The 11,040-nt window shown below is 36.3% G+C and overlaps 1 protein-coding gene and 1 pseudogene across 2 annotated transcripts; one reads left to right on the top strand and one right to left on the bottom strand.

The window, feature by feature from the left end:
• Positions 1 to 7,899: 7,899 nt before the first annotated feature.
• Positions 7,900 to 8,816, top strand: LOC113324303 (annotated as a pseudogene).
• Positions 8,817 to 8,897: 81 nt separating this feature from the next.
• LOC113321364 (GDSL esterase/lipase At2g03980-like) lies at positions 8,898 to 10,612 on the bottom strand. Of its 2 annotated transcripts, none has more exons than XM_026569269.1 (5): positions 10,325 to 10,612; positions 10,081 to 10,211; positions 9,859 to 9,968; positions 9,369 to 9,627; positions 8,898 to 9,140 (listed from the first exon to the last, which is right to left on the bottom strand). In XM_026569269.1, the coding sequence occupies exons 1-4, from the start codon at positions 10,575 to 10,577 to the stop codon at positions 9,594 to 9,596; spliced, it is 528 nt and encodes a 175-aa protein (XP_026425054.1). In that variant the 5' UTR covers positions 10,578 to 10,612; the 3' UTR covers positions 8,898 to 9,140; positions 9,369 to 9,593. The 2 variants fall into 2 exon arrangements, with proteins under 2 accessions (XP_026425054.1, XP_026425055.1); XM_026569270.1 differs by having other exon boundaries at positions 9,511 to 9,627.
• Between the last annotated feature and the right edge of the window lie 428 nt (positions 10,613 to 11,040).

The raw sequence follows: 11,040 nt of genomic DNA, 5'->3' as shown, positions 1-11,040 counted from the left end.
TGGTTTATTAGCAGTTAAAGATGAAACTGATGGTTGGAAACTGAAATGGTAGAGGCCAGCGATATGCCTACTCCATCCAATCTCCTTGTTCGTGAGACGGTCCTGAAAAATGCAAGACTCGTGTGAGAAATTAATACAGCAGTTTGCTGTGCTTGTAAGCTGACTTACAGAGATCAAGTTAAATTTAAAACTTGGAATGTGAAAAACATTGAGTAGCTGAATATTGGGAGATAAATTCACAGTCCCAATATGAGTCACAGATATATTCAAACCATCTGGTAATTGAACCGTGATTGGGTTCATAACCAATGTGTAAGAAGAAGAAAAAAAAAGAGATGAGCAAATGTGATGAGTTGCAGCACCGTCTATAATCCAAACATTAGAAGAACAAGTCAGAGTAATACCTGCAAAATTGGCAAATGGAGTGACAACAGTGTCTCCATTGTTTGGTTCAAGTAAAGACATAAGTCTGGCATATTGAGTTGCAGTTATACCAGGAGCAGCCTGTGTATTGGGAACAATAGCAGTAGCAGCATATGCCGGAGTTGGAATATCTCTGGATCTCAGCGGATCTTTTGGGTAGCCATTGAGTTTCCAGCAGGTAAGACGAGTATGACCATGTTTGTTGCAGTGGTCGCAAAAAGGTCTGGGTCTCTTGTTGGTACCATTGCCAGCGTTGGATGTAGTGCCGGGATTAAAGAAAGACCTCTGATTTGGTCTTTCTGAGTTGAGAACACTGCGAAAAACATTAAGTGTAGCGGATTCAACCTGAGTAAGATAGGATGAGTTTAAAGCTTGTTGCTCCTCCTCCTGCCTCACGAGATTGTAGAGTTTGGAAGCTGATGGCAATGGTTCCATCAACAAACACTGACTGTGCAGTGCAGAAAAACGGTCATGCAGCCCCTGTAAGAACTCCATGGATCTATCTTGGGTATGATGATCTACAAAATCTTTTCCTACACCACAGATGCAAGGCTGAAGAGGTCTGAATATATCGAGTTGATCCCACAACGTCTTGAGTTGAGTAAAGTACATCGCAACGTTTTGATTTTCTTGTTTCAGAGATGAAATCGATTATTTCAGGGCAAACAGTTTCGGTGCATTCTTATGAGAAAACATGTTCTTAATCTCTAACCATTGTTCCCGTGCAGATGGGAAAGACATGACACTGGATTTGATAACTGGATCGACTGAGTTTTCAACCCAGCTACCAACCAAATCGTCTGCACGAGTCCAATGGAGGAGATCAGTTGGATCCTTGGGTTTGGTGATGGTTCCATCAATGTAACCTAGAAATGGATTTGATTTCACCAATTAAAGCAGGAATCGATTTGTCACCTTGTTCCAGTGCCAAGAGCTTTGTTCTGAGTTGAATTGTACGAGTTGAAGAAGATCTTGCAAATCTTTCTTCAATGCTGATCCATAATTGATGAGAGGTTTGAGATCCAGCAAAATAGGTTATGATTGTATCAGAAATAGTTGAATGTAGCCACATGAGAATTATAGCATCTTCATCGATCCAATCTGTGTAAAGAGAACTCCCAATTCCATTCATTTCGTTACGAGCATTGGTGAATTGAGGAGGACAGGGAGAATATTCATCAAGAAATTTCATCAATTTGAATTTACGAATAACAGGAAGAACAAGATTTTTCCAGATGAGAAAATTAGAATCTGTAAGTTTTAAAGAAACAAAACTGTGAAGTTGATGAAGTGAAATCCTAGTAATGGAATTAGAGGTAGGATTTTCCATAGTAAGAGATGAAGATGCAGGAAATTCTTGAATCATATAGGAATCATACAAGAATCAGAGATGAAGCGGAGGAGAAAGATCGAGAAACCTGAGAAAGAATAATCTTTCTTAGTTTGATACCATAGTAGATCTAAGAAATGAATGAGTTTTCATTAATGGAAAAATACAGTTGCAGAACAAATATTACAGAGAAGATTCTTACAGCAAAGAAAGTAAAATGAAGATATTTATGCTTCTAGTGTGGCATTGTGTGATAGGAGTTTTGTGTAGCCTGTGAGAACAGTACACGTGAATATCAGGGAATGGTAAATGCCAGCTAAGAGTTACTGCCAGCTAAGAGTGACTGTGACATTACAATGTTACTGTTACTGTTATTATTAAGTCGCTTCCTTAGCATAACTGATTTTCTTATATGGATTGGATTAAATGTTGATTGAAACAAAATTGAGGGTTTTGATTTTGGGTTTCTTTTTCATCTGTAGATTCATAAGTTGGGATTATAGGATTGAATGAATTGAAGAAAATTTCTCAAATCATGTCATTCTTGAAATTGGGTTTTTGAATTGGGTTCTGGTAGATGTTGCCTCGTTATGTTTGATTTTGTGTAATTGAACTTAAATTGAGGTTAATTTATGGTATGATCTGTTTAAACCTGCTTAATCGCTTATGGAAGGTTGATAATATAGTTTTGATTACAATTTTTCTTGAATCGAACTTGGCAGATTTTGGTTTTGGAATTTTCAAATCTTGGTATTGACGGAGTAATAACAAAAGCAGTTGTGTCGTGTTTTTCTCCATCAATGGGGTTTTCAATTTTAACATGTGGAGGCGGAAAAAGGAGAGAAGGGTGTTAGGCTTGATAAATTCGAACTCTTAATCAGGACCGTAGCTAAATAGTTTCATTAAAATTATTGGATGTTAGACCCACTCCAGGGGTATACTTGTCAAATCAGTGTAATTTATTTCACAAAATAAATTAAATTTAGCTATAGACAGTCAAGGCTAGTCAACGTCATTTCCAAGTACCAACCCCTAAGTTGGACAAAAGTTAGACCAAACACTAAAGTTGGACAAACTGTGAGTATCAAACGCCAAATATCCCTTGTTTTAATTATTGTATCTGTTGCATTTGTTTGTTTTTCATGCACTCAATTATTTCTGGAAACTTCCTAATGGGCTGTGGTTGCTCACCTCTTTTCCTCCCTTTCCACATAGAACAAAGAAAGACTACCTGACAAGAAATTATTATATATCACGGAGATTTGGGTATCACGTTTTAATTTTAATCGAAGCGTTATTTTGTTTTAATTTGATACTTTTGATTTTGTAATTATTATTTGAAAGTTTTCTAATTTCAAAAGTAAGATTCCATTTCATTTAGTAAATTTAATTGAGTTTCAATTATTGAAATCTTTTAAACGAAAATATGGTCCTACACGAGTGGTGGTCCGGAAATTTGGACTTGCTAGCTGGATCAGACCCCACCAACAAGGTCAAACATTTGTCCGTTATAAGTCCGAACATCCGAGCTGTCACAATCCACTACAACAAAATTACCTGATACCACTGTTGCCACCCCCCGCAACTAGGCATATTTTTAATTTTTAATCACAAACGTCATGTATAAAGCTTACATTGAACAAACTTAAGTCTTCAATAAGTTTTTCTATTTTTTGTTGTTGTTATATTCTCTTTTATATTGAAATCTAATATATTTTATTTTAATATACTAAAAGTCATAATTTGGCTAAATTTGCATGTGTTAGTGGTGGTCCAGATTTATCCCGGTGAAAGATAAATCAACGACCATGATTATCCAGACCACACTCATTTTTTACACATGTGCGTTAGGTTTTAGGGAGATGGATGAGTCACCGTGGCTGCTCAATCATTTTGTACAGGCACCCAAAATCCTTTATCCTAGAAATCTTGATACCCGAGCTTCAGTGTAGCAAAGCTTCCTTCGCTCCCTGCAACACCAACTCCAACCATATATGCTCAGAATACCGGAATCATCCATGCCGAAGATGAGACTGTGGCCGATAATGATCCACCTCGCAAGAAACCATGCCTTCAGAAGATGCCCGAAGGTTTCTCGGCATCTACCATTGCCGAATATTAAGTATTATGAAGCCTTGCACCAAATAAAACAATACCTGAGAATAGTATATCATGTTTCTTTGTATGTCTGTATTTTTTTTATTTTTTTGGTGTGTTTCCCTTTCTGAATTTTATTCTGGTGTGTTTCCCTTACTGCATTTTGTTGACGTATAATTTCCTCTCTTTTTTTTTTTTTTTTTTTTTTGCATTTCAGTATTAGTCCCTTTGGTCATGATCTACAATGGCATTGGTGGACCTGATTTATCCCCTATATAACCGTGCTGATATGATAATCTAATTTATGTTCCCAATCTTGATCTGAATCCATAGTGGTTTTGAAGGAAATTTTATGACAATGGCATCACCTCGCTAACGTATTCCAACTTCCTAAGCAGGTGATTTCACTTTCGGCAAAAATTTTATCAATAAGGTTGCACTTTTGGAAAAAAATAAGTAAATAATCAAAGACGCCAACAAATATTATGGTTTTGGATAATGCACCCTGACTTATGTGTTTTACTCTACAATTGTTCGGTTTTCTTGAATAGGTTGTAACATTTCCATGGTCTACTCTTCTTATTGATAGAAATTCTCCGGATTGATATGCGGTAAAGAATGAAAAATCAAACAATGTCATTACGATGACCATGACGAACGGTGGCAGATCAGGTTATATATAATTTGTTCTTTCTGAGTGTACAAAAATACCGGAGGTAGTATAAATTAACAGAAGCGAGACCGCGCCAATTGGTCGCCAGATTGCTCTACATTGAAAAGACATAAAATTGTTATGCCATATGTTTACCAAAGCGAGGTTGACTATTCTAGAGGCGACAATAGGCACCTATTGTCAGGTGTAAGAGATGACCGGATTGTATGAGCGACTTTGCAAGGTAAGTATATGGTCTTATTAAACAGCTCAGTAAAAAAATATGTACTCTATCATTGAAATATGCATGACAATAAGGTAACTTCGATCTTGCCTCCCCAATTAGATATTGGTGGGTTTTGAAATTTCTTTCGCTCCAAAAAAATACATATTGCGATTAAGCCGCATACTCCTCGACCATAAAAAATCATGCAATGGTTACGACAAACGGCTGCCAAAAAGGCTGACGATTCCGGAGGTGACCATATCCACTTATCCTCCAAATAGACTTCTCGACATAAGAGTTTATATATATGGTCTTACAAATCAAGATATACATTTCCAAAAGTAAAATTTCAATAGCATATATTCCAATAATTAAAAAAAAAGGTCCGAGAAAGTACATATCATGTACATATTTTTTAAATCGTAAATGGGGGAAGTAAGTATAAAAATAAGAAGGTGAACTCTTTTTCTTAATCCAAGATATTAAACGCCTACAAACTCCCTTTAAAATTATTTACAGTATATATTTTTCTGAATTTTATATGGCGATAATGCGTATAATTTTAGAAAGCATTTCTGATTTAATGGAGTGTGTTAACAACATTAACATTAGTTGTTTACATGACAGAACAGAAAAAACAAAGCAAGATCCCTACGCTATCTATGACCAAGCCAGATTTAACATACATCGGACCAGAAGGAGTTGATAAGTATTTGGGATACATTTTATACAATATTAAAAATGAACCAACATCAAGGCATGTGTAAATCTGATTACTCTCTAAGGTCCATGTAGACACGTTTAGCAGCCTTTCATTTAATTTAAGCAATGCTCGCTTTTCTTTTTATATAATATTGTAAAGGAGTCACGCAGAAGGACGCTTTTAGCTTCTCTATTCGATTCATAAAAGGAACTTTGCCCCCCACTCGTCTGAATAGATGAAGGAAGCGTACTGGGTGGACAGCTTGTAAGAACTGAAAGCGTAGTCTCAATCGATCATACAAGAACAAGGCGCTTTCAGAAGGCTTTCTAAGAATAAAGAAGGTGATAGGATACATTGAAAGACCAAGGCATAAAGGAAGGAAAAGTACACAAGAAGGTAATCCACGTGAGATGAGTAAGACAGTGACCTAATTCTCTAGAAACAGCTGATGGCCAACTTCTTACTCCAAGGGGCCCAGCGCAATTGGGCTAGCCAAAAGTCTCTGTTTGTTGAAGGACTAAACCGAAGTAAATTATATAATAGAGTGAGTTAGGTCTAGTTGACCTAGTCAACTGAGTGTTTGGTCCTTTTTAAAAATATATATTATTGTTTGGTCCTAGAAATTATTGTCTGGTCTTAGGATGGACAATACCCACACATGATGACAGTCATGGATGATGTAATTTCCTTTAAATAATGTCAGAAACACCCATTTGGGACCATATATATACTCAATTATTAAGAGAGAAGGAAATCATTTTTATTTTTGTTTTCTCCCTCCTCATGTTTCTAGATCTACTTTCTCTGTGTTTTTTTCTCTTTTTGGCGATGAAGAAACGATGGTGGTGCTGATGAAGACGAGGATGTAGACAATTGATTTTGAAGATTGATTTGAAAATTACTAGATCGATTTTGCTGTTATTGAAGACAATGAAGATTTGTGTATTTATTCTTCTCTGATGTTGTTGCTGCTGTTGAAGATGACGGGGACGATGAAGATGATGCAGACGAGTTGTTGAAGATTCGAAGATTATGAAGAGACGATTTACAAATATTGATTTGATTTTCTCGTGAGTTTTATTTAATCTCTATAAATCATCTTTTTGTTCTTTGTTTTTTGTGGATCTGTGTTTTTGATTAGGTGTTCATTCGAAAGAATGAACTTTGTTTTTTGTTCATAATAATGAAACTTTTGTTATGTGTTCATTCGAAAGAATGAACTCCGTTTTTTTGTTATATATTCATTTTTAAGAATGAACTCTATTATAGTTTTGATTTGGTGTTCATTTGAAATAATGAACTCGGTTTTTTATTCATAATAATGAACTTTGATTAGGTGTTCATTTGAAAAAATGAACTCTGTTTTGTTTTGCTTTTATTAGGTGTTCATTTGAAAGAATGAACTCTGTTTTTGTTCATAATAATGGAAGTTTTGTTGGGTGTTCATTTTAAAGAATGAACTCTACTCTAGTGTGAACTTGGTTTGTTCTTGTTATGTGTTCATTAGAAAGAATGAACTATGTTTTTTTTGTCATAATAATGAAGTTTTGCTTTGTGTTCATTTTAAAGAATGAACTCTGTTTTCATACGTGTTTCTAATTTGGTTTCATTAAGTGTTCACTTAAAAGAATGAACTCCTGTACGAAATAGGAAGTTCAGAGTTCATCAGAGAGCATGAACCCAAATAATTATGAAATATAAGAGTTACGGAGATTAATGCTGAAATAGTATGGAAGGGTGTTTTTGTCCATTTGATATTTTTAAATAATTATGGACCAAGCAGAAAACGTGTTTTTTCAAAAAACCAAATAAACTTGGGACCACCTAAAAAGGGACCGAACAATTATTTTCCCAATTACCGTTGCCACTCTAGTACGGTGGTAAAGTCACTGGGTGATGATACCAGTGACCTCAGTTCAAAACTCGCTAACACCAAAGTTCTTTACCAGAGAAAAAAATAAAATAAAAATAAAAATATTCCCTACTAAAAAAAGGAGCGATTTCTCTATCAAGAAGGCCCCTTCATCCTATCAAAATATGTCGGAGTCCAAGTCCTACCTATCGAAATTCCTCATTTCCCTCTTGTTTTTTAATGAATCTTTGTTCGGCATTGAAAAATCCCAAAAGGAACAGAAGCAGAGAAAGAAAGTGCTGGAGTTGGTGACCAATTCTCGTAGTCGGTACGAACCGGCTTCCCTGACTTCACCAGATTGGAGTCCCTGGAGGCTGGTATTACCAACGGTTGCACTTAGACAAGTGACAACTCAACTACACGATAGATCCTCAAACGAAGTATGACGAACTCAATTACGTCAGCTATTGCGGTCAAACAAGGTGTCCTGCGATAAATGTTTTCTCTCTTTTTTCGTAGGACTCGTTGGTACTGAAGTTTTACCAAACAGGCCTCATGAAAGAAAAGTTCAGCGACATCACCATATTCTTCATTGCATGTACTTAATATGTGTTGATCTTCTTATATATTTGCATGTGTTAGTACTATAGCAATACATCTGGCTTCACAAGGGGCTAAACTCGTTATCAACTATTCATCCTCTAATTCCACCCAAGCAGATCTCTTAGCTGAAGAACTGAATAATACTAATAGTTCTTCATCATCATCATCGTCTCATCCTAAAGCAGTCGCAATTCGAGCCAACGTTTCAGACCCAGATCAAGTTAAATCCTTATTTGATCAAACTGAACAAGTTTTTGGTTCCACAATTCACATCCTTGTAAATTGTGCAGGAATTTTAGACTCAAAATATCCATCTCTAGCTATTACGTCAGTTGAGGATTGGGATTCGACATTTAGTGTTAATACTAAAGGTGCATTTCTTTGTTGTAAAGAGGCAGCAAATCGGTTGACACGAGGTGGTGGTGGGCGTATAATATCGATTTCGACATCTTTGGTTGCCTGGGTTAACTCCTGGGTATGCAGCTTACGCTGCATCAAAAGCGGCTGTGGAAACAATGGTAAAGATTTTGGCTAAAGAATTGAAAGGAACTGGAATTACTGCAAATTGTATTGCACCGGGGACGATTGCTACAGAGTTGTTTTATGCTGGGAAAACAGAAGAAACGATTAAATGATTTGCTGATATGAGCCCAATGAATCGACTCGGTGAGACAAAAGATGTTGCACCTGTTGTTGGTTTTGTTGCAAGTGATTCTGGAGAATGGATTAATGGACAAGTTATACGAGTCAATGGTGGTTCTATTGTCTAACAATGAAGAAACCCATAACTCAGCTCTATATCTTATTCATCCAAATGCTTTAACTTTGTTGTTTGCTTTTGAAATGAATTGTTGAATTTCAGAATTTGTAAGATTGATTGATGTTGTAAAATGGTATATGTTTCCAAGGATTGAAACATTTGTTTATTCATGCGCACAACTGTGCTTTTAGAGAGGTAAACAATTAGCACAAACAAAAACATATTACATCATAGTTTCCGTGGAAGCAGCAAGTCTGTAACCATTAGGTAAAGTATCCGAGTGCTTTATCATCATAGATTTAAAGCTAATTGTCGAATGTTGATTGGGGTGCACACAGTTGAACCACTAAAGCAATTCCTTGCAAATTGGTAATTTACACGTTGAACCGGATGAACTCCGTAATAGTATAGATGATTGTTTCTGTCAATGCAGGGTTCTTGTCCAGGTAGGCATGTTCCAAAGGCTGTAATAGCAGTTCTTCCCTCGAAAAATCCTACATGAAGAAAAACAAAAGATATTTATAATATGAAAAAGAAGAACATAAACTCATGTAGCATGCTGCATATGTTGTGTCGGATTTAGGGATCCTGATGATAGCAGGGGATTTGGTGTTAATCACCCAACAAAGAGAATGGTCAGCAACCATGGATAGCTTATGCACATATATGCTAGTGAAATTGATCAATGGAGTTAAACTGATATCAACCACAATCCTCTTTACCATATTTAACAGGATCTTGGAACTGAGCATAGCTATTCGTGTAAATATCAGCGTGGACGAAAGTAGAGCCTTTTAAGCTAGAAGTAAGTTGTTGCAACTTGACTGCAAGTCCATTTTTGAAAATGTTAATCAAGTTATTTACATTTTCTGCACATGGAGTTGTTGTCTTCGGATTAACATTGGCCAGTATAACTGGCAAGCTCCCCAAAGCACCAATACCGTAAACTACAAATTTTCTTCCTCCTGAATTGTAAATCGTCTGCAAAGTCACGTAGGCAAGGAAAGATCCCCATAAATAATCACCAAATAATCAAACGCTAACTTGACTACAAAAGAATTGATCTAAATACATACTGTCTATTGCTGTCCAAGAGTGTCTAATAAGAGTTTAACAAATTGTTGAGGTGAAGTTTTGCTTCTGTTATAGAACTGCGGTTGTAAGTAGTTGTTGAGATAGTCATTGGAACCAATTGCAATAACAAAGACATACCTAGACAAATAATGTGATAAGACTCTCGGGCATCTGAAAATCTTTGGCAGGTCATTTCTCACTGTGCTGTCAAAGTAATTGATCTGCTCATCTAGAGAAAAGACGTCTCCCTATGTACAAGCAAGCAAGCAAACAGAAGAGTCAGTGACTCAACTCCTCCTAGTTAGAGCAGTATTCGTTACTTCTTGCATACAACATTCGATAGCTTGATGGATATTATACCAGTGGAGATCCTGATTCCGGAAGAATTCCAGCAGCACTCGATGCATAGTTTATACCAGTTGTGATGGTTTGCCTCTGTTTCTCTGACAGACTCAAGTATGATGGTGGATAAGGTAAGCCGAGAAATGTTGCTTCATGATAGAGAAAAAAATGTTCATAAGGCAAAGAACGTCCGATATTTGTGTGCATTAGTAGAAACCTATACTGCATATAGTTAGTGGCAAAAGGCCTTTTATTTTCATACCTATGAAATCTCCGGAGGTTGCACCATTTGTATATCTGCCAGTTGATCCGCCTGGAAAATCAATCCCATACGGGTAGAAATTTGCTTTAGCTCGTGTTTGCAGGAAATTATTGTTTCCAACGTCTAAAGAAGAGGCACCAAAAAGGTATAAAGCTGGTGCAATAACACCTAATGATTTTCCTGGAAACAGTGTTAAACAGAGAAAAGGAAGATAAAGAGAAAGAATGGACATGAAGAAGTAAGATAACTCCATCAAAATCCTGGTTTAATATTTTCCCTTAGTTGAAGTTTTTCGAAATTGAACGCATCTGTATAGCAATGATAAGGTTTTACTTATACAAGAAAATTGAACCAGCTGGAGGAAGGATAACTTGTGAAAATGGAGCAAATTTCCAAGGTTTGAATTAATGATACTGACATGATGCACAGGTATTTGGTCAGTGTCAAAGTTCATTGCAAAATCTAATGCTGACAACAAAATCAAAAACTCTGCCATCAACTGAATTCAAAACATAAAGGTGGACCATCCCTACCAAATCCTGTGGTGGAGGGAAGCTGGACTAATTTGGTCCATCTCTATTGGTATATCCATCCATAAAAGAAAGAAAAGGGTCTAGAAATATTGTCTGACGGCAACAAATATGGGACAAATATACAAAAAATGCAAGGGCCTTAATCAAATTTGTTATACCCAGTATGGGATGGTTTCATATGCT

This window comes from Papaver somniferum, chromosome 11, assembly GCF_003573695.1.
Source record: "Papaver somniferum cultivar HN1 chromosome 11, ASM357369v1, whole genome shotgun sequence".
In the NCBI taxonomy this organism is placed as follows: Eukaryota; Viridiplantae; Streptophyta; class Magnoliopsida; order Ranunculales; family Papaveraceae; genus Papaver; species Papaver somniferum.
The sequence above is the reverse complement of the archived record's forward strand: the minus strand, read 5'-3'. Positions and strand labels throughout refer to the sequence as shown.